At 47.0% G+C, this 24,166-nt stretch overlaps 1 protein-coding gene across 1 annotated transcript in view; it reads left to right on the top strand.

The window, feature by feature from the left end:
• Positions 1–5,566: 5,566 nt before the first annotated feature.
• The window catches only part of LOC121283499 (forkhead box protein N1-like), a 68,217-nt gene continuing 49,617 nt past the window's right edge, over positions 5,567–24,166 (top strand). The window contains exons 1-2 of the mRNA XM_041198151.1: positions 5,567–5,679; positions 6,329–6,507. Of these exons, the coding sequence (XP_041054085.1) occupies positions 5,592–5,679; positions 6,329–6,507 (267 nt within the window). The 5' untranslated portion in view covers positions 5,567–5,591. The remainder of the gene's footprint in view (positions 5,680–6,328; positions 6,508–24,166) is intronic.

Raw genomic sequence — 24,166 nt, 5'->3', positions numbered from 1 at the left:
ACACAAATGGCCAATTTTTGTGTAAGCCTAGTGGCGACAGGCTGATTGAAGTGCTAGCTGTGGCTCAGTTGGGCACACACTCCCTCCAAGTCAGGAGATTGTGGGGTCAAATTCAATTCTAGTGACTTGAGCACAAAACTCTAGACTGACATTCTAGTGCAGTACAGCGGGAGTGCTGCACAATCAGAGGTGCCATCTTTCAGATGAGATGTTAAACCGAGGTCCTGTCTTCTCTCTAAGGTGGACATAAAAGATCTCATGGCATTATTTTGAAGAAGAGTAGGGGAGTTTTCGAATACTTATTCCTCAATCAACATCATCAAAACAGATTATCTGGCTATTATCACATTCCTGTGTGTGGGACCATGCTATGTGCAAACTGGCTGCTACGTTTTCTACATTACAACAGTGACTATACTTTAAAAGTATTTCATTGGCTGTTAAGTGCTTTGGGATGTCCTGGGGCAGACTTTTCTGGCTGGCGGGGGGGATAGGGGGAGCAGGGCAGGGCAGGCACGGGCAGGCGCGGGCCCAATCACTGCCCACGATTGGGTTTGCGCCGCCATTTTATGCAGGCAGGCCTATTAAGGCCTGCCCAGCGTGAATCGCAGCTCCCGAGGACAGCGGGAGTGGGCTGGCGACAGCAGGACTGCAATCACTGTCGGGTCCAATGGCAACCTGTTTTAAAAAGCTCCTACACCTTTCAAAGGCTGTGAATCATGGCCAGTGGAAGGGCTCCCCAGAGCGCTGCCGGTGAGCAGGCCAGGCAGGAGGGTAGAGCAGGGGGGGCACTGTGTCCTTCGTTTTTCAGATGATTGCCTTGCTGCCTTCCTCGAGTAGGTGGCAGCATGGCGGAATGTCCTCGTACCCCAGGACAGGAGGAGGAGGACCCCCCACATGACCAAACATGCCTGGGAGGAGGTGGCGGAGATTGTGAGTTCCCGCGACGTGGTGCAGCACACCTGGATCCAGTGTCGCAAATGCTTCAACGACCTGTTGCGCTCAGGAAGGGTGAGTACCATCGTGGCACTGGTCACTTAACCCAGCAGATAGGCTTTCCCCCCTGGTGTCCCTCTCCCCACCCCAAGTCTGAGTGTGGTAACAGCATTGAATCATTGACGGCATGTGTCCTTTGCTGGGTGGGCCAGCAGGGCCAGCAGATATTGCCCATGTTGAGGTCACCCTGAGAGGGTGGTGAAGAGATGGGTTCTGCCCCCACAGCATATAGTACACTGGGATCCACATTACTGTTTTGGGGGCAACCTGGAGGAGCTGTACCTAGGCGCAATGCTGGAGCTCCAGGACATGTCAAAGTCAGGGTGATGACATGCTGGGAGGGGAGCTTCAAGGTGACATGGCACCAATCGACCTGCAGTCCTCTGCGCTCCATGTGCTTGCACCTCCTTGCTATGGACGGTTAGACCATATGGCATCTAATGTGATGTAGGCAGCATGTGCTCAAGGGGTGTGGGGGGGGTGGGGGGGGTGGGGGTGGGGTTGGGGTTGTGTGTGGAGCAGGCCTAGTATCTTTGTGTGAGTGTTCGGCAGCAGCGGGATGAGGAGGCACTGGAGCCCTGCAATGTCCCACTCTGGTTGGGGTGGGCCATCCGCAAAGAGAGTCCAGATACAAGTAGCACTAATCAATACCCTTCTTTCCTTTTCAGGAGAAGAATGCACATAATGCCACCGAGCAGGAGAGGACTGCTGGCAGCCCAGCACAGCTGGCGATTCTCAGCCACTTTGAGCAGGAGGCCCTAGATTTGGAGAGGCGCCATGTGCCCAGGTCCACCCATGTTGGTGAGGCTCAGGTGCCACGGGCAGCAGTGAGGCCACCATTGTTCTCCCAACAGCCATGGGAATGTTCAGTGATTGAAGTTTGCAACATGGCTTGACCATTGCTCATGGAAGGATGAATGCACAATGATCTGGGGGTCAGGGATGCACATCGACATTGTTTCCATGTTAACTGATCCAATGTCCTTGTTCTTCCTTTCAGCATCAGTGGAGCAGAGCCAGGTGGAGGAGCAGCAGAGGCTCCCTCTCACATCTGAGGGCCCTGAAGTCTCACCAGCATCACACCATCTCTGCCAGGCAGGCACCAGCGCAGATATTGGCATCTCGGTGGGAATTAGAACATCGGCTAGTGTCCTGGGGCACAGCGGCGAGGGCACTTCACAGTCACTAGAGGAGCTGGCAGAGACAGAGAGTGCCCATGGCACCAGCATTCGGAGGACTGCAGGAGACTAGGCACACGCTCAGTCAGTGCATGATGATGTGCCTCTGGAGTTGTCCACGATGCAGCAAGCACAGGAAATGCGACCAGGTGTGCAGGAGCATCTGGTAGAGATACATGAGGCTTTGCATGGCTTGGTGTCCATGGTGGAGTCTACGTGGAGTATTGCTGAAGCAATGAGGCTTATGCCCTCGTGGAGAGACTCCTCCCTGAGAGCCATCAGGTGCAGCAACTGCCTGTCGTCTCTGCAGGCTCCTCTCAGGGCGCTCCAGATGAGGGTGGCAGCTCCTCCACCTCTCTCCCAGTGACCGTAGCATCCAGTGAGACTGTGACGACTGGGGAGATGCCAGCTGTGGAACTGGCAGCTCCCCCCCAGGCAGGGTCAGCACAGACTCCATGGGCCAGAGGACCATCGCCAAGGTCATCGAGGCCAACAGGATAGCAGAGTCAGCAGGCTGTTTCAGATACCACTCCCAGTGAGGGGTCAGCACCAAGACATAGCACTCGAAAACATAAACATAAGGCAGCTTAGGCACACCGTGAGTTTATCACTGGTGCTTTTGTGTTGGCCTGCAAAGAGGTCTTTATCAGTTGGTGTGATTTTTAATACCTTTGTCATTTTGTTTCATTAAGTTTCTTTGGTAGTAATATTAAACTCAGACATGTCATCATGGCTGAGGGTACCTCTTTTCTTGTGCAGGTGGATGGTTTCCAGAAATGTTATGAGTGTTTTGTGGGACATTCAGCTTTATTAACAAGGACCTTAGTTAATGTTCCTAACCAGGATTTTGCACTTAGGTATCAAGTATGGATCCTACAGCCCAGGCTTGTCCTGGAGGTCCATATGTGGTATGATAGCTGAAGGTTCATTGGATTAAAGCCTCCTGGGTGTCCCTGCCTCCCTGGAATAAACCCGGGTCAGTGTCTATCCCCTCAGCATTTCCCTGTGTGTGCTCATCCTCGGACTCACTGCTGGACTCATTGTTTGCAGCTGCAGCCACTAGTTGACATCTTCAGTTTATTGCACCCTTGACGCGAGGGAAGCCAGCAATCACGACGAAGCCTCTGGTTCGCTGGGTCTGGCTTGCCTGGTCCCAACGTAGAGGTTAAAGGTCAATGCACACCTGAATAGACCGTCTGTAACCTTCTTGACACAAGTGTGGACAGCTGATTGGGAGACAACGCAAAGATCACCCACCGACCCCTGAGAGGAGCCAGAGGCATAGAAGTTGAGGACAGCTGTGACCTTTAGAGCCACTGGCATGGGGTGTCTACCCACACAGTTAGGGGAGATCTCAGGCCCAATCATTTGATAGATATAATTGACTGTCTCCCTTGAGAGACAAAGCCTCCTTCAGCACTGCACCTCAGACATATTGGGGTAGCTGTTTTGCCACCTGTATACCCTGGCAGCAGGATAGTGGCGTCTTCTGTGGCGCCTTCTGCCTTGGACTACTTCTTGACCCTGCACCCCTTGTGTCTGCACCTGTCCTCCCAAAGGTGCCTCCCCTGGAGGCTGAATGTGCACTCCTGGTCTCCTCCCCCTTCTAGCCCTCCCTTCCTCAGAGGAGGAGGTGCCTCCAGTGGAGAGTTCAGGCTAAGGGAAGGCTTCCTGAAACCTGCAGGCCTGGAAAAGATTCTTCACTGCAGAATGCTGACCTGAAGGTTGTGAGTCCAGACCAAGCAGCTGGTACGCATTTTGAAGTATTGCAGATCACACAGGCAAGTATCAGTAACTTTGAGAAATCAATATTTGACAGCACACTCACGACCCCACTGAGCCCTCTTATCCCGCCCGTGGATGAAGTTTATACAAATGTGTCCTGCCCGCCTGCCCGTTGTGCCCGTGCATCGACCCGGAGATTGCACGGGTGCTAAAAAATTGCCATCGATTGGTGCCTCAAGGGCCTTAAGTGGCCAGTTAATTAAAGGCAGGCGCGCATCGGAGATCAACGTGCGCCCGACCAGCGAAATATCGTGATGGTGCACAGTGACGTCAGGATGCTCGCCCGATGTAACTGCGTGTCATTTTACACGTGGGCCTGAGGGGCCCACCCCTAAATGCCAACAGGAAAATTCTGCCCCTGAGTTCAGAAAGGCAAGACTTTTCTTCACAAACAGAATCATATAATTTTATTGCTGATACCTTCCTCAGTGTTCACATACAGGGACTATTGAACAAGAGTCTGTGCACAGTGAGAAGCAGTGAGAATTCAGGCTAATTTACCCCTCTCCCTATTTAGCAAAGAGTGCCAAGGCCAATTGTATTGGACCAACCTTTGCTAACTCAGCACACACGAACACTGAAGTTGTGATCTTGTGTCATTTTTAACCCAAACTTGTCGATAAAGAAATGGTGTTGGCTATCCTTGTCACTTAGTGAGTTTTTCTAATGAATTGATGAGTCGTTCAGACCAGGAATGTTCAGGTGCAACACCCAGTCTACTGAGTTAGTAAATACTAGCAGAGGGAAGCAAAATTACAGTGAAGCTTACAGCACAGAAACAGGCTGCTCAGCCCAAATGATCCATGCTGGCATTTATGCACCACACAAGACTGCTCCAACCCCTCCATCTCACCCTATCAGCATATCCTTTCTCCCTCGTGTTTATCCAGTTTGTCCCTTAGAGATGAGAATTTTTTTCTCTCAGAGCGTGATGAGTCTTTGGAACTCTATTCCACAAAAGGCAGTGAAAGCAAAGTCTTTGAATATTTTTAAGGCAGAGCTGATGGATTCTTGATTAATAATGGAGTGAAAGGCTATTGGGGATAGGCAGGAATGTGGGGTTGAGGTTACAATCAGATCAGCCATGATCCTGTCAAATTGCAGAGCAGGCTCGAAGGGCTGAGGACAAAGCAGCCCGCTTGGTTGGCACCCCATCCACAAATAACTCCCTCCACCACCAACGCACAGTGACAGCAGTGTGTACCATCTACAAGATGCACTGCAGCAGCTCACTAAGGCTCCTTCAACAGCACCTTCCAAACCCATGACCTCTACCAGCTAGAAGGACAAGGGCAGCAGATATATGGGAACACCACCATCTGCAAGTTCCCCTCCAAGTCACTCACCATCCTGATTTGGAAATATATCGCCATTCCTTCACCGTCGGTGGATCATAATCCTGGATCTCCCTTCCTAACAGCACTGTGGGTGTTCCTAGAATACATGGACTGCAGCGGTTCAAGAAGGTAGCTCACCACCACCTTCTCAAGGGCAATTAGGGATGAGCAATAAATGTTGGCCCAGTCAGCGACACCCACATCCAATGAATGAATAAATTTTTAAAAAGGAGGCTTGGCAAGTTGCTGCAGCACATCACACTGCTCCACTGTGTGTCAGTGGTGAAGGGAGTGAATGTTTAAAGTGGTGGATGGGGCACTGACCAAGAGAGCTGCTTTGTTCCCGATGGTGTTGAGGTTCTTGAGTGTTGTTGTTGCGGGTGGTAAGTGGAGACTATTCCATCACACTTTTGACTAGTGTCTTGTAGATGGTGGGCAGGCTCTGGGGTGTTTCTACAGAATTCCTGACTGGATTCATTAGTGACTATCATAGTTATGGTATAAAAACAGAAAATGGTGGAAAAACTCAACAGATCTGACAGATATGGAGAAACGGAGTTAACGTTTCGAGTCCATATGATTTTCTTCAGAGCCTCTGAAGAAGTCATACAAACTCAAAATGTTAACTCTGTTTCTCTCTCCACAGATGCTGCCAGATCTGCTGAGATTTTCCACCATTTTCTGTTTTTATTTCAAATTTCCAGCATCTGCAGTATTTTGCTTTTACCATATTTATGGTCCCTAGTTCTTGACAATTAGCCAAGGTACCCAATCTTGATTGGCCTAGTTAGAAATGCACGGGTAGCCACTGGGTGAGGACAAAATATTATTCCACTGTGTTGCTTGTAGTCAATATGTTCACATTTGAATGGTGCCCACTTGGACAAGGTGACAGAATGCCTCTGGCACCCATGGAATGTGTTCCAGGAAGAACTAAATATATTTGGAAATGGAAGACAAGGGGAGGAAACTGATGAGAAGAAAAATGTTTGTATGATAAACAAAAGTGACCAGTTTCTTATTTAATAACAGGTTTTCTGGTGAACCAGGTTCTCCAGAATGAGCAGCTGCCAGTACTGAGTACTGCATTCCATGATCAAACAGGCATGAACTACATTCCGGGATCGCTAGATAATAACTCACTCCTGAACCAGCAACAGGGTGATATTCAGCAGGCTTCCGTGGAATTGCCACTACAACTTTTACACACAGTGAGTTCTTGAATTTATGTAATTCTATTCTGCATACACTCCAGTTTGCACAATCCCTCCTTTGCCTGGGTGCTCACCACACATCCAGTGTCAATCATGTGGATGCCCTTCTAATGGCCACTTAGCAGAAGTCCTGCATGTTGAGATGTCCCAAATCAATTGCTTTTCCCCATTGCCTGGACCCCTGAAGGAAGACATTGACTGCACAGCATTCCTAACAGCAGGTCAGATGATTCTATTTGGAAATTTAACCAGTGTTGAACCTGTTAAGGACCTAATGGGTTAGCACAGGTGTGATAACCCAATTTCTAACTGACTCTTTAAAATGTTACAATGACTATTGTACCTATTAGTTCATGATGTCAGCTCAGGCTCAGTGAATAGCGCTGTCTTATTTCTGAGTCAGAATATCATGGATCCAAGCCCCACTACAGACTTGAGCACATAATTGAGGCTGACACTCCCAGACTGGACTGAGAGAATGCTGAACTGCTGGACATGCCACTTTTCAGATGAGGTATTAAACTGAGGCCCTCTCTACTCTCTCAGTAAAAGACCCCAGAGCCAGTATTCAAAAGAGAGCAGGGGAGTTATCCCTGATGTCCTGGGTCAATATTTATCCCTCAACCATCATCACTAAAACAGATTATCTGGTTGTTATCTCATTAATGTTTGAGGAAGCTTGCAATATTTTCTACATTACAACAGTGAACCCTCCTTCTTCAGGTACCATGCCCTAAGAAGGCACTGGCAACCATGGATTTCCATTAGATTGGCCCATCATTATGCTTGGCAAAGTACTTGCCATTGCCTTCTCCCGTATGGTTGAGCAGGAAACTCTCCTGTTGTACCACCTGCCATCAGGCATATTGGAAGGATTTACAGGCTGATAATCAACCTGTTTCACCCCCGAAGTGGGATTTGAACACAGAACCCAGAGTTAGGGACACTACCAGTGAGCCATAAGAACTCCCACAACAGTGACTACACGTCAAAAAGTACTTAATTGGCTTGAGGCACTTCCAGGATGTCCAGAGGATGTGAAAAGCACTAAAAAAATGCAATCTTTTCTTTCCAATTAGTGTCCCAAAAACCCACCTGTTTTTTTCAATAAATAAAATTGCAGGAGCACGTGACTTTGAAACCTACTTTTTGAGATCGTAATTTCATTAGTGAGTTGTTAAGGTGACAGAAGCACACATTCCGTCATTATTCACAGAGGAATTCCATCCGCAGTTATTGGAGGGCTAGCTATAGTGTGAATAAAGGTAACCTCAAATGTCAAGGCAAAAAATTATGTTTAGGATAACACATGATTGCTTAACGTGGTTGTGTGACATTCATCTACCATTTTAAATCACTAGTGAACATTAGCGGATAAAGGAATGTCATTCAGAGTTGTTAAATGTATTATTAACAGTTATTGAGTGTAAAACTTTCCTAGAATTATGGGGAGGAAAAACAATTTCCATTTACAATTGACACAGTATATATTGTCAGTGGTACTGGTTAAATGAATGAGGGTGGGCCAGTGGCTAATTATAATAGTTCATGGCTGTGCAGCAATGTAGCTGAAGTATTTTACTCTGTTCCTAGAGCATGATAAATAGTGTGAGATTTACCCCTTGCCTTCAAAGTATCTGTAACATGAACTCCACTTCTAGTGATTGGCTTTCTGAATAAACATTAAGGGTGGCATCCTCCATTATGACTGGAAACAGCAAACTATGAGTAATCTGAATGAAGCGTTCAGATCCAGGAAATTATCACTGACAGGAGCTCAGCATTTGTTGGATTCCCATTAAGACAAAAAAAACCTCAGCCCTGTCACTTTGAGTTCTTTATAAAAGCAGCATTATTCACTCCAAATTTTTAACTTTTTTTGGCTCAAACAATATAATTTGTTGTGTTTGTACAAGTTCCAGTTACCTAGAAAGAAATAAAAGTAGATTTTGGGGAAACAGTGGAACAGGGGCTTTTACAGGACTCTCTTGACAATAAAAGAATGACATCACCTGGAACTTTGCACAGTGAAGGCGTGCAGTGACTTGCAGGTTAGCTGGCTGTCCTGTCACAGATCACAGCAAGGAGGCAGCGTGTATCTCGGGGCACTGCAGTGATTTGCTGCTTCAGGTTTAATTGTCACAGCTTAATTTTCCATGATGGATAGAATGACTGTGAGCTGTCGCTTTTTGCACGGCTCCACCACAAGCACAGAGTTTGATGATGTAAAAACGCAATTGAGAAAGAAAGACTTGCATTTGTATAGCACTTTTCATGACCACCTGACATCTTAAAGTGCTTTACAGCCAATGAAAATTTTGTTTTGAAGTGTAGTCACTTTCGTACTGTAGGAAATACAGCAGCCAATTTGCATGCAGTAAAGTCCCAGAATAGTAATGTCATTATGGTCAGATAATCTATTGTTTTTGTCATGTTGATTATAGATTATTGGCCAGGATACCAGGGATACCTCCCCTGTTCTTCTCTGAAATAGTGCCATGGGTTCTTTTATATCCACTTGAATGGACAGTTTAACATCTCAACAGAAAGGCAGCACCCCCTCAGTACTACACTGGAGTAACATCTTTAATTTTTGTACTCAAGTTCTGAAATGGGACTTGAACCCACAACCGTGCAACTCAGTGACAAGAGTGGTACCAACCTATTCACAACTGACACTCTAATTTCAATAGGAACTGTAGGTTCTTTGGTGGTAGATAATCTCAGATGAGCAGAATGACCTCCCTTATCTGTACCCACTTTATCATCTATTAATATCCAGGGACAGAATTTTGCCCTTGGGTGTGTGGGATCAGCCGGGGTGGTTGGGAAGCTGACAGCTGCCTGTGATCGACAAAGCACTGCGATTTCACGCTGGTGTGCCAACTAAGGTTCACCCACCGTGATACGCAAGTGGCAGCACTGAGTGCTGCCTCAGGGAGATGCTGAATGTATTGAAAAGATTAATAAACAGTAGAAGAATTTAATGAAACATGTCCCCTCATGTGACACTGTCACATGAGCAGAGACATGTTTTTAAATAAAAATTAAAGTATTTATTTTATTTTTATTTGATTTTGGAAACCTCATCCTGCCTGTGGATGAGGTTTCCAAAAAATGCAAAGGCCGCTTGGCCTTTTCACCTACCTGTCAGCTGTTAGGTTGAATGGACAGTGAAAAATAAAGCACAATTGATAACTTAATGGCCTTAATAGACCTTTTAATTGTTGGTGGGTGGGCTGCCGGCTCTGGCGTGTGCCCGCCGACCGAACTATCGTGCGACTGCGTGTTGACGGCGGCATGCTTGGCCGATATCATCGCACATCATTTCGTTTCATTTCATCGCGCGCCCACCTGCCAAGCTAAAATTCCTGCCCCAGGTTTCTACTTTCACCCCAGTACCTATGAGATGTAACAGTTATATCATATTTACAGCATAGAAACACACCATTCATCCCAACTGATCCATGCTTATATTTATTGTTCACACAAACCTCCTCTGACCTTAACTCATCTCACCCTGTCAGCATATCAAATTTATTTTAATAACACTAGCATCAATATATTATAATTAATATTAATTAATTTAACATCAATTTAATAATATTTCCTGGTGGTGCTTTCTCCTGCTATGAATTCTCTGCCATTCTGAAGTTATTCAGCAAAGCATTTGTTTCGGGTAATATTAGTTAATTATACAGCTGATGCTCGAATAACTGAAAACACTGTGACAGTTTTGAAAGGAATACTGAATTCTAGATTCTCAATGATGTATTTGATAAAACACCAGCCCTTTGTATAGACCAGGAGGTTGCCAGATTGGATTCTAGGTCTGCAATTTGCTAACTTGCACCCCACTGGGATAGCAGTAGAGGTTCCACATCCAACCGTAGGACCCAAGGACAAATCAGAGGGTTTTCACTCCCAATCGCCACCTGGGGAGTGTGTCCTCCAGAAAGAGTCTGAGTGTAGGTGTTTGGTGAATACAGGATCCAGCTCAAGATATGATTTTAATTGCGAATCTGGAATTGGAAGGCAGGGAGGAACTCAAGAAAATTACAATCACCAGGGAACTGGTACTTAGCAAATTTTTGGGACTGCAGCTTGACAAGTCCCCGGGTCCTGATGGATTTCATCCTATGATCTTAAATGAAGTGGCTAGTGAGATAGTTGATGTGTTGGTTTTAATTTTCCAAAACTCCCTAGATTCGGGGAAGGTTCCATTAGATTGGAAAATAGCAAATGTAACTCCTTTATTCAAAAAGGGAGGGGGATAGAAAGCAGAAAGCTACAGGCCAGTTAGTTAACTTAACATCTGTCATAGGGATGATTAAATCCCCATTATTAAAGATGTTATAGCAGGGCACTTAGAAAAATTCAGGGCAATCATGCAGAGTCAAAATGGGAAATCATGAAAGGGAAATCATGTTTAAAATTTATTGGAGTTCTTTGAAGAAGTAACAGGTGCTGTGGATAAAGGGGAACTGGTGGATACACTGTACTTAGATTTCCAGAAGGCATTTGATAAGGTGCCTCATTAAAGGTTATTGTGGAAAATAAAAGCTCATGGTGTAGGTGGTAACATATTGGCATGGATGGAAGATTGGCTAGCTAACAGGAAACAGAGTGTAGGCATAAGTGGATCTTTTTCTGGTTGGCAGGATGTGACGAGTGGTATGCTACAGAGATCAGTGCTGGGGCCTTAGCTCTTTACAATTTATATAGATGACTTGGCTGAAGATTGCTAAATTTGCTGATGACAGAAGTAGGTAGGAAAGCAAGTTGTGAAGAGGACATAAGGTGGCTACAAAACAATATAGATAAGTTAGGTGTGTGGGCAAAGACCTGGCAAATGGAGTATAATTTGGGAAAATGTGAGGTTGTCCATTTTGGCAGGATAAATATATAAGAGGCATATTATCCAAATGATGAGAGATTGCAGAGCTCTGAGATGCAAAGGGATCATGTTGTCCTAGTGCATGAATCACAAAAGGTTAGTATGCAGGTGCAGCAAGTAATTAGAAAATCTATTAGAATGTTATCCATTATTGCGAGGAGATTTGAATACAAGAGTAGGGAAGTTATGCTTCAGTTCTACGAGGCGTTGGTGAGACCACATCTAGATTACTGTGTACAGTACTGGTCTCCTTATTTAAGGAAAGATATAAATGCCTTGAATATCTTTAAGGCAGAGGTAGATAGATTCTTGATAAGCAAGGGAGTGAAAGGTAATCGGGAGTGGACAGAAATATGAGGTTAAAATCAAATCAACAATGATCTTATTGAATGGCGGAGCAGGCATGAGGGGACGAGTGGCATACTCCTGCTCCTAATTCGTTTGTTCATATGTATGTTCCTATGCCCCAGGGTTGAATAGTCCTAGACACACCAGGGATTAAATTCATCTCAGGCAATGTTGGCAGCAGTGAATGACACCCGATTTACATTGGAAAAGGAAACCAGGCTGATGATTTGCTATTGCCTGAGCCAATAACAACAATTTGCATTTATATAGCGTCTTTAACCTACTAAAACCTTCTATGGTGCTTCACAGGAGCATTATAAAACAAAACTTGACACCATTTCATATTAGGAGAGGTGACCAAAAACTTAGTGAAAGAATTAGGCTTCAAGGAGGAAAGTGTGAGGCAGAAAGGTTTAGAGAGGGAATTCCAGAGCTTACATTAAATATTACACAGTGCTCTGTGTGTATCTGTGTCTCCACCCCAAGGCACAAGTCAGGAGTGTGATGGAATACTCTCCACTTGCCTGGATGAGTGTAGCTCCAACAGCATTCAGGGGGTTCAACACCATCCAGGACAAAGCAGCCCGCTTGATTGGCACGCCATCCACAAACATTCATTCCCTCCACCACTGATGTACAGTAGCAGCAGTATGTACCATCGACAAGATGCACTGCAGGAACATGCCAAGGCTCCTTCAACTGCACCTTCCAAACCCACAAACGCTACCATCTAGAAGGACAAGGGCAGCAGACACATGGGAACACCACCACCTGGAAGTTCCCCTCCAAGTCACTCACCATCCTGATTTGGAAATGTGTCACCGTTCCTTCACTGTCACTGGGTCAAAATCCTGGAACTCCCTTCCTAATACCACTGTGGATGTACCTACACTACATGGACTGTAGCGGCTCAAGAAGGCAGCTCACCACCCACCACCTTCTCAAGGGCAATTAGGGATGTGTTGGCCCAGCCAGCAAAGCCCACATCCCGTGAACGAATAAAAAAAAATGAACTGGGTCTTATACAACCTATGCTGTCCTCAGATGGGCAGCACCCATAGTTCCCGCCCTTAAACCCAACCAAAGTGTCCGAATTTGTGGGAAATACAAACTGAAAGTAGCTAAGCTAAACAGGCACCCCAATCCAAAAATTGAAGACCTGTATGCCAAACTGACAGGAGGAACAACGTACACAAAGCATGACATGAGTCATGCTTATCAACAACTAGAAGTAGATAATACCTCCCGGGAATTTGTCACAATTGATACCCACAAAGGGTTGTATTAATATACGTAATTGCCTTCCAGTGTGTCCTCAACTTGTGCCATCTTTCAGAGAACAATGGAAAGCTTACTGCAGGGCTGCCCTAGGTTGTAGTCTAACAGAGACTTGGTTGAAGGATGGACAGGATTGGCAGATAAACGTTCCAGGATTTAGATGTTTCAGGCAGGATAGAGAGGGATGTAGAAGAGGTGGAGGAGTTGCACTGCTGGTTAAGGGGAATAGCAAAGCTGTCCGACAGGAGGACACCTCGGTGGGCTCATGCAGCGAGGCAATATGGGTACAGCTCTGGAATAGGAAGGGTGCAGTCACAATGTTGGGGGATTACTATAGGCCTCCCAATACCAGCGGGAGATTGAGGAACAGTTATGTAGGCAGATTTTGGAAAGACGCAAAATCAATAGGGTTGTTGTGGTGGGTGATTTTAACTTTCCCTATATTGACTGGGAATCACTTAGGGCTAGGGGTTTGGATGGTGCAGAATTTTTAAGGTGCATCCAGGAGGGTTTCCTGAGACAATATGTAGCTAGACCAACTAGGGAAGGGGCAATACTGGACCTGGTATTAGGGAATGAACCCGGCCAGGTGGTCGAAGTTTCAGTAGGGGAGCATTTCAGGAAAAGTGACCATAATTCAGTAAGTTTCAAGGTACTAGTGGATAAGGATAACCGGAGCCCTCAGGTTAAGGTGCTTAATTGGGGGAAGGCTAATTATAACAATATTAGGCAGGAACTGAGGAATCTAGACTGGAGGCGGATGTTTGAGGGCAAATCAACAACTGACATTTGGGGGGCTTTCAAACATCAGTTGATAAGAATTCAGGGCCGGCATGTTCCTGCTAGGATGAAGGATGAGCATGGCAGGTTTCAGGAACCTTGGATTATGAAGGATATTGTGAGATTAGTCAAAAAGAAAAGGGAAGCATTCGTAAGGGCTAGAAGGCTGGGAACAGATGAAGCCCGTGGAGAATATAAAGAAAGTAGGAAGAAACTTAAGCAAGGAATCAGGAGGGCTAAAAGGGGTCATGAAAAGTCACGGGCAACCAGGATTAAGGGAAATCCCAAGGCCTTTTATACGTATGTATAAAGCAAGAGGATAGCTAGGGAAAGGGTAGGCCCACTCAGGGACAGAGGTGGGAATCTGTGTGTGGAGCCAGAAGAAATGGGAGAGATACTAAATGAATACTTCTCATCAGTATTCACCAAAGAGAAGGACTTAGCGGTCGATTTGTCTAGGGAAGAGTGTGTAGATAGCCTGGATCATGTTGAGATCAAAAAAGAGGAGGTGTTAGGTGTCTTAAACAATATTAAGGTGGATAAGTCCCCAGGGCCAGATGGGATCTACCCCAGAGTACTGAGGGAGGCAAGGGAGGAGATTGCTGGGGCCTTGACAGAAATCTTTGTATCCTCACTGGCTACAGATGAGGTCCCAAATGACTGGAGAATGGCCAATGTTATCCCATTGTTTAAGAAGGGTAGCAGGGATAATCCAAGAAATTACAGGCCAGTGAGCCTTACGTCAGTGGTAGGGAAATTATTGGAGAAGATTCTTAGTGACAGGATTTAATACCATTTGGAAGCAAATGGGCGTATTAGTGAGAGGCAGCATGGTTTTGTGAAGGGGAGGTCATGTCTCACTAACTTGATCGAGTTTTTCGAGGAAGTGACAAAGATGATCGACAATGGAAGGGCAGTGGATGTTATCTACATGGATTTCAGTAAGGCCTTTGACAAGATCCCTCATGGTAGACTGGTACAGAAAGTAGAGTCGCATGGGATCAGAGGTGAGCTGGCAAGATGGATACAGAATTGGCTTGGTCATAGAAGACAGAGGGTAGCAGTGGAAGGGTGCTTTTCTGAATGGAGAGCTGTGACTAGCGGAGTTCCGCAGGGATCAGTGCTGGGACCTTTGCTGTTTGTAGTATACATAAACGATTTGGAGGAAAATGTAACTGGGCTAATTAGTAAGTTTGCAGACAACACTAAGGTTGGAGGAGTTGCAGATAGTGAAGACGATTGTCAAAGAATACAACTGGATATAGATTTGTTGGAGACTTGGGTGGAGAAATGGCAGATGGAGTTTAATCCGGACAAATGTGAGGTAATGCATTTTGGAAGGTCTAATACAGGCAGGAATTATACAGTAAATGGCAGAACCCTTGTGCATTGGCAGGCAGAGGGATCTGGGTGTACAGGTTCACAGGTCACTGAAAGTTGCAACGCAGGTGGATAAGGTAGTCAGGAAGGCATATGGCATGCTTGCCTTCATTGGCAGGGGTATTGAGTATAAAAGCTGGGAAGTCATGCTGCAGCTGTAGAGAACCTTGGTTAGGGCACACTTGGAATATTGCGTGCAATTCTGGTCACCACATTACAAGAGGGATATGGAGGCATTGGAGAGGGTGCAGAGGAGGTTTACCAGGATGCTGCCTGGTCTGGAGGTTATTAGCTATGAGGAGAAGTTGGAGAAACTTGGATTGTTCTCACTAGAGCGAAGGAGATTGAGGGACGACTTGATAGAAGTTTACAAAATTATGAGTAGCATGGACGGAGTAGATAGTCAGAAGCTTTTTCCCAGGGTGGAAGAGTCAATTACTAGGGGACATAGATTCAAGGTGAGAGGAGAAAACTATAGAGGAGATGTGCGGGGCAAGTTTTTTACGTAGAGGGTAGTGAGTGTCTGGAATTCGCTGCCAGAGGAGGTGGTGGAAGCAGGTATGATAGTGGTGTTTAAGAGGCAGCTTGACAAATACATGAATAGGATGGGAATAGAGGGATACGACCCTGGAAGTGCAAAATGTTTTAGTTTGACAGACAATATGATTGGCGCAGGCTTGGAGGGCCGAAGGGCCTGTTCCTGTGCTGTACTTTTCTTAGTTCTTTGTTCTTTATCCCAGGCAGCTGATGGTTTGGCTGCCATTAGTGGAGTTATTAACAAGCACCAAGACCTAGCTTGGCTCGTGCTGAGAAGGACACTCCCCGTCAGATCCTTCATACACGCCCAAAGTCTCTGCGCCACCACACGCTGCCCTCCTATCAGCTGTGATGGGAAGAGATAATTGCACATCTCCTTCTGGAATGTGCCTTTGCAAAGCAGGTATGGAGAGAGGACTCTGTGCCCTATGGGCTGTTCCCACAAAGACAAACATCAACTGCGGCTGGAGGATCATCAACTTGGTGAAAGACGCACTTTGGTCTGCCCGAAATTTGCTGATCTTCCAGTGCAAAGAGTTGTCCTTAACTGAGCGTCGTAGACTGGCACATTCCAAGATCCAGGGCTACTTTCTGAGGGACACACTCAAGCTTGGTGCAGCCACTGCAAAGGTACAATGGGGAAAGACCAGTGTGTAAGACCTTTCATCCAGGGGCTGGTACATTGAGGGGCTGGTAACGGTGTAGGACTCCTCGGTATGTAAGCTTGTTTTTGAATGTATATAGTTAATACAATTGCTTTGAGGCAGTTCAAAGTGCAACATGCTCTGTGGAAAAAGTTGATTGTTTATTGCAGTTTGTTTTGACAACTTGAAATGTATTTTTAATGTTCTTTTAGATATTTCTTTTTGAATTAGTTATATTTTAGCAAAAAAAAAATTGGTGGAGTGATTAAAATCAGGGTATGCACAAGAGGCTAGAGTTGGATGAACACCGAGAACTCAGAGGGTTGTAGAGCTGGAGAAAGGTACAGAGATAAGGAAAGGCGAGGCCATGGAAGGATTTGAAAACAAGGATAAGTTTTTAAAATTGAGCTGTTGTTTAACCGGGAGCCAATGTACTTCAGGGAGCACAGGGATGATGGCTGAACGGGACTTGCTCCACATGACAATTCAGGAGAGATTCCCAATCTCAATCGTCATCTGGGGAGTTACTTGGCCCAGCATCTCCAGGATTATTCCCTGCACCCATTTGCCTTAAAGAATAAAGGAATTTATAGGCATGGGTGTTTTTAAATAACTTACTTCAGGACAGGAAGATCAGCTTCAACTTGATAAATGTCCCAACTCTTTTTTAATGATCAATAAATGCTGCACATTGCATTGTATACCAGAACTATCTGGTGAGTTAGATATAGTTACCCCAGTAGTTTAGATGTGGCTATTGCTGGATTGGGTACTCCAGGCCATCAATATTCCTGCTTGTCTGGAGGAATCTGATTCTTGACTCAGGACCACGCTATCCCTATTGTATCGCTACTCCATGATCTAATTCATGATATGTTGATAGTTCCAGTTCAGTACCTTGCAGGGGCTGGGGGGTGCAGAGAAATCATGACAGACCTATGGAAAATTAAATTATTCATGGCTTAATGTTCTTATTAGTAGCTACCTTCCAACAAGCTGCAAGTGCAATCCGGTCACAAACTGGAATGGCTTCCAATCAATATCTGCATTGGTTTTAGTCACATCCCAGTAATCTGACCTGATGCTTGAGGAATCCTTTAATCTGGTCAGAGGAAATACAAAGTTAAATTATTCCTCCTGAAGAAAATGAATATTATATCAATACAGGAAACTCAGTGTGGTGGTAACTGGATCCCATTCCCTGCTCAGTTAATTCTAATCAATCATTTGAAATGCAAAAGCCAGTCGGGTTGACAGAATCACTAAAGTGAAAGTGGCAGCTCTGCAGGGAGAGGGTCAGGAGGGAGCCCATCCCCTCCCATTAACCTCAACAGATGCCCTACATGTGTGGAATAAGTACAGAATGCTTATTAGCTGGGGATGGGAAAGCCAGTGAAGCAGCAGTTTCTAAAGGGCTATTCCTTGTTATAAAAGGGAAGGTCAGTTTATTTATACGCACAAGAAGACAATTTTGTCAACAGAAGGATGGAAACAAAGGATGTGAGGAAAATCCCCCTTTGGAAGAGGATGCTTTGGTGATCCTGTACCAGGAGTGATCTCTGATTAAAGCCAAAGCTGATACTGTCTGGATGGAGGTCAGCAAGAGAATTGGGAGAAATAAGTGGACTATTAATAATTATTTAAATATGTGAAAGAATAACAGTAAGGTAATAAATGCACATTCTTCTCAATACATGTTAATGTTTGAATCTGGGTAAAATAAGTTATTGGTTCTGCAATTTTAAGTTTTGCAACAGAAGTGTCTTCTTTTTGTCATTAACCCATCATCATATAGTCTTATCATGACATTACCTTAATGTTTCTAACAGTAAACTCTGTAATAGAATGAATCAACATAAGTCAGGAGCTACAGAGTTTATCAGTCATAGATTGCACAGCATACCATAAATATATCCATGCAGGGCAGAGAATTAACATTGTGCAGAGAGGGCTTTACACTAAATAGAGGGGGTGGGGGAGGGTTCTGGAGAGGGGATACGCAGGCTTACAAAGCAAAAGGATATGGCAGCATTGCAGGGCAGCTATTTAGGTAATGATGCCCAGAGTGTGACAGGAAGGGACAGAGTCTACAAACATTAAAAAAAAACAGCAGCACATAGGGTCAAAGGAAGAAAAAATGGTAAAAAAAGGCAAAATTAATGGCTCTTTACTTAAATACATAGTATTTGGAACAAAATAATGAATTAACAACGTAAATAGAGGTTAATGGGTATGATCTTATAGCCAATATGGAGACATGGGACTGAATTTTCCCTTTGGCTTACACGTCCGCGTGTAAAGTGATGCGTGGTGACGTCGGGCGAGCATCCTGATGTTACCGTGCGCCTTCGCGATATTTTGCTGGACAGGCACACGATGATGCCCAACGCATGCCTGTCATTAATTAACAGGCCAGTTAAGGCGTTTGAGGCGCCAATCAATGCCAATTTTTCGCTGCCTGTGCAATCTTCGGCTTGGTGCACGGGCGCAACAGGCAGGCGGGTAGGACACATTTGTATTAACCTCATCCATGGGCGGGACATGAGGGCTCACTGGGCTTGTAAGTGTGCATTGTCAGGCATTTATTTCTGAAAGTTTTTGAAACTTGCCTGTGTGATCTGCAGTACTTCAAAACACATACCAGCCGCATTTTTCGGGACTTTTAACCTTCAGGTCAGTACTCTGCAGTGAGTAATCTTTTCTGGGCCTGCAGGTTTCAGGAAGCTTTCCCCTTAGCCTGGGAATGGGACCTGAACTGGCCACTAGAGGTAGTTTCTCTGAGGAGGAAGGGAGGGCTAGAAGGGGGAGGAGGCTTGGAGTGCATATTCAACCTCCAGGGGAGCCACTTTTGGGAGGACAGGCACAGGCACAAGGGATGCAGGTCCAAGAGGTAGTCCAAGGCAAAAGGGGCGAGAGAAGACACCACTATCCTGCTGCCAGGGTATACAGGGGGATAAGCAGCTACTTCAATATGTCTGAGGTGCAGTGCCGAAGGAGGCTCCATCTCTCAAGGGAGACAGTCAACTATATCTGTCAGATGATAGGGCCTGAGATCTCCCCTAATTGTGTGGGTAGACACCCCATGCCAGTGGCTCTGAAGGTCACAGCTGCCCTCAATTTCTATGCCTCTGGCTCCTTCCAAGGGTCAGTGGGTGATCTTTGCGGTGTCTCCCAATCAGCTGTCCACACTTGTGTCAAGCAGGTTACAGACGCTGTGTTCAGGCATGCATTGACCTTCATCCACTACTGTTGGGACTAGGCAAGCCAGTCACAATAAGTCAGAGGCTTCGCGGCGATTGCTGGCTTCCCCCGCGTCCAGGGTGCAATAGACTGCACACGTGTGACCATCAAGGCACCAGCAGGTGAGCCCAGTGCCTTCGTCAACAGGAAGGGCTTCCACTCCATGAATGTGCAGATAGTGTGTGACCATAGGATACTGATTTTACAAGTCTGTGCAAGGTACCCAGGTAGCTCCCATGACATCTACATCCTCAGACACTCTCAGGCGCCGGAGCTCTTCAGTGCTCCAGCCCAGCTTGATGGATAGCTGCTGGGTGACAAGGGCTATCCCCTCAGAAGGTGGTTCATGACGCCTCTCCGCCATCCAAGAACAGAAGCTGAGCAGCGGTTCAAAAGGAGTCACACCTCCACAAGGGCTGTGATGGAGAGAACCATTGGTCTTCTCAAGATGCACTTCTGATGCCTGGACCGCTCAGGGGGCACACTGCAGTACCCCCCTGATCATGTCTCATTGATAATGGTTACATGCTGCACTCTCCACATTCTCATGCTGGAAAGGGGGGACACAATGGACGATGAAGACGTTGACGCAGTGGCTGTGGCTGCACATGATGAGTCCAGCAATGATTCCGAGAATGTGCATGCACAGGGAAATGCTGAGGGCGTAGACGCTGACCCGGGCATACTCCAGGGAGGCAGGAACATCCAGGAGGCTTTAACCCAATGAACCTTCAGCTAGCACACCATAGATGGACCACCAGGACAAGCCTGTAGGCTTGATACTCGAAACCTAAGTGCAAAATCTGCCAGGTTAGGAACAGTCACTAAGGGCCTTGTTAATAAAGCTGAATGTCCAACAAAGCACTCATTACAGTTTTGGAACCATACACATGCAGAAGAAAAGAGGCACCCTCAGCCATGGTGACATATCTGAATTTATTCTGTCAAGCAAACCAACTTATTCCCAAAAAAAAGAGAATAGTGTTAACAAAGAAAACAAATCAGAAGGACCTCATCTCGGGCCAACACAGAAGCACCAGTGAAAATCCCATGGTGTGCCTAAGGTACCTTATGTTTTCATTTCCGGATACTACATCTTGCTGCTGCCCAATGGTTTAGAGTGGCATCTGAGACAGCCTGCCGACTCTGCTGTCCTGTTGGCCTCGAAGAACTTGGTGGTTGTCCTGTGGCCTGTGGAGCCAGTGCTGGCCCCGCCTGAGACGGAACTGCCAGTTCCACAGCTGGCATCTCCCCAGTCGTCACAGCCTCATCAGATGCTACAGACACTGGGAGAGGGGTGGAGGAGCTACCGCCCTCATCCGGAGTGCCTTGAGAGGTGCCTGCAAAGACACCAGGCAGCTGCTGCGCCAACGTGAGGTTGCTTCGGACCTCCCTGCTCACCGTGGATGGGTAGTCACTGAGCTGGGAAAGCTGATGCCCAAACCATCTCCCATACTGGCACTGACCAGCTGAGGTCAATGTCGATGAAAGGGTTTTCTGGTCAGAGTGCATCCCCGGGAAGCCCTGATGGGTTTCCTGGAGGAGGCTCTCCATGGGAGTCGCCACTGTCCCCATGGAGGACGCATGGAACTCGGACATGTGACTCATTGCTTCAGTGATCGTCCATGTAGACTCTTCCACCAGGGAGACCAAGCCAAGCATAGCCTCATGTATCTCCCACAGATGCTCCTGCACACCCAGCTGCATTCCCTGCATTTGCTGCTTTGCAGACGACTCCAGAGGCACCTTATCAGGCATGTGCCTGGTTCCCTGCAGTCCTCCGACTGCTTGCGCCATGGGCACACTCTGTATCTGCCAGCTCCTCCAGCAACTGTGAAGTGTCCTCACCACTGTGCCCACCGAGGTGCTAGTATCTGAGCTGGTGCCTGCCTCACAGAAATGGACAGTAGAACAGTTAACGTGGAGACAATTTCAAAGGGTATCCCTGTCCTCTGGATTATTATGCGCTTATCCTTCCATAACTAGTGGTCAAGCCATGTTGCAAAATTAAATCAGTTAACATTCAGCAGTGCTATGGCTGTTGGGAGAACAATGCTGACCTCACTGTTAGGCATAAATTCCTGGCCTTAGCACTCCAGCCTCACCGACACCAGTGGACCTTGGTGCATGGTGCCTCTCCAGTTACAGGGCCTCCTGCTCAAAGTGGTTAAGAATGGCGATCTGCACCTGGCCACCGCCAGTCCTTGCATGCTCTGCCGCTTTATAAGCATTCTTCTCCTGAAAATAAGAGATGAGCATTGATTAGTGAAAATTGCACGTGGACTCTCTTCGCGCACGGCCCACCCCAACCAGAATGGGACATATCAGGGCTCCAGTGCTCCCTCACCCCACTGCTGCTGAACACTCACACAAAGATGCTAATCCTGCTCCATAACACCCCCTCCACCCCCACCTTGGACATATGCTCCCTACATCACATTAGGCATCACATGGTGTTTCCTTCCATAGCAAGGAGATACAACACGTGGAGCGCAGAGTGCAGCAGATGGTTCGTTGCCATGCCACCTTGAAGCTCCCCTCCCATCATGTTATCACCCTGACTTGGAGATGTCCTGGGGTTCAAATGCAGCGCCTAGGTGCTGCTCCTCCAGGTTGCCCCCAAACCAGTCTTGTGGGACTCAGTGTAACACATGCTGCGGGGACAATACACATCTCTTCATCACCCTCTCAGGCTGACCTCAGGATAGGCAGTATCTGCTTGCCCACCCAGCAAAGGAGAAATGCCGTCAATGATTCAATGCAGTCCCTACACTCAGACTTGTTGGGGGGGGTGGGGGGGGGTTGCGCAGGGGATGCAGCAGAGGGTAAGCCGACCTGCTGGGCTGCATGACCAATGCCAACATGGTACTCACCCTGCCAGAGTGCAACAAGTCATTGAAGCGCTTGCGACACTAGCTCCAGGTGCGCTGCACCACGTCGCAGGAGCTCACCACCCAGGCACGTTTCGTCATGTTGGGGGGCCTCCTCCTCCCATCCTGGGGAACCAGCACCTCCTGCCGTGCTGCCACCTCCTCAAGGAGGGCAGCAAGACAGTCATCCGAGAAACGAGGGGCACACTGGCCCCCCGCCCTACCCTCTGGCCTGGCCTGTCCCGCTGTCCTACCCTCCAGCTTCACCTGCTCCGCTGGCTTACCCTCTGGACTGGCCTCACCAGAAGCCCTCTGGTGAGCTCTTCCACTTGACATTATGAGCAGCCTTGCAAAGGCTGCCAGCGCTTCTGATAAATAGGCCACCGGGTCGCCATTGGACCCGGCAGACAATGAACTCCTGCCGCCGCCCACCCACTCCCGCTATCCTTGGCAATTGGGCATTATGCTGGGCAGGCCTTAATTGGCCCGCCTGTGTAAAATGGCGGCACAGACCCAATCACAGGCAGTGATCAGGCCCATGCCCACCTGCTCCCGCTCCACCCCCCCGCCAAACAGAAAATTCAGCCCATGGTGTCCTTGTGGTGCAGGTGCACCCACAGTGCTGTTAGGCAGGGAGTTCCAGGATTTTGACCCAGTGACAGTGAAGGAACGGCAATATATTTCCAAGTTAGGATGGTGAGCAATTTGGAGGGGAACTTCCAGGTGGCGGTGTTCACATCTATCTACTGCCCTTGTCCTTTGAGATGGTAGTGGTCATGGGTTTGGAAGGTGCTGTCGAAGGAGTCTTGGTGAATTCCTGCAGTACATCTTGTAGATGGTACACACTGCTGCTATTGTGCCTCGGTGGTGGAGGGAGTGAATGTTTGTGGATGTGGTGCCAATCAAGTGGGCTGCTTTGTCCTGGACAGTGTCAAGCTTCTTGAGTGTTGTGGGAGCTGCACTCATCCAGGCAAGTGGAGAGTATACCCTCACACTCCTGACCTGTGCCTTGTAGATGGTGGACAGGCTTTGGGGAGTCAGGAAGTGAGTTACTCATCCCACGATTCCTAGCCTTTGACCTGCTCTTGTAGCCACAGTATTTATATGACTAGTCCAGTTCAGTTTCTGGTCAATGGTAACCCCCAGGATGTTAATAGTAGGGGATTCAGTGATGGTAATGCCATTGAACATCAAGAGGCGATGGTTAGATTCTCTCTTGTTGGAGATGGTCATTGCCTGGCACTCGTGTGGTGCAAATGTTACATGCCACTTATCAGCCCAAGCTTAGATATTGTCCAGGTCTTGCTGCATTTGAACATGGACTGCTTCAGTATATGAGGAGTCGTGAATGGTGCTGAACATTGTGCAATCATCAGCGAACATCCCCACTTCTGACCTTATGATGAAAGGAAGGTCATTGATGAAGCAGCTGAAAATGGTTGGGCCAAGGACATTACCCTGAGGAACTCCTGCAGTGATGACCTGGAGCTGAAATGACTGATCTCCAGCAACCACAACCATCTTCCTTTGTGTTAGGTATGAATCCAACCAGTGGAGAGTTTTCCCTGATTCCCATTGACTCCAGTTTTACTCAGGCTCCTTAATGCCACACTCAGTCAAATGTTGCCTTGATGTCAAGGGCAGTCACTCTCACCTCACCTCGGGAGTTCAGCTGTTTTGTC

Source organism: Carcharodon carcharias, chromosome 10 (genome assembly GCF_017639515.1).
Source record: "Carcharodon carcharias isolate sCarCar2 chromosome 10, sCarCar2.pri, whole genome shotgun sequence".
NCBI classification, from domain to species: domain Eukaryota; kingdom Metazoa; phylum Chordata; class Chondrichthyes; order Lamniformes; family Lamnidae; genus Carcharodon; species Carcharodon carcharias.
The sequence above is the reverse complement of the archived record's forward strand: the minus strand, read 5'-3'. Positions and strand labels throughout refer to the sequence as shown.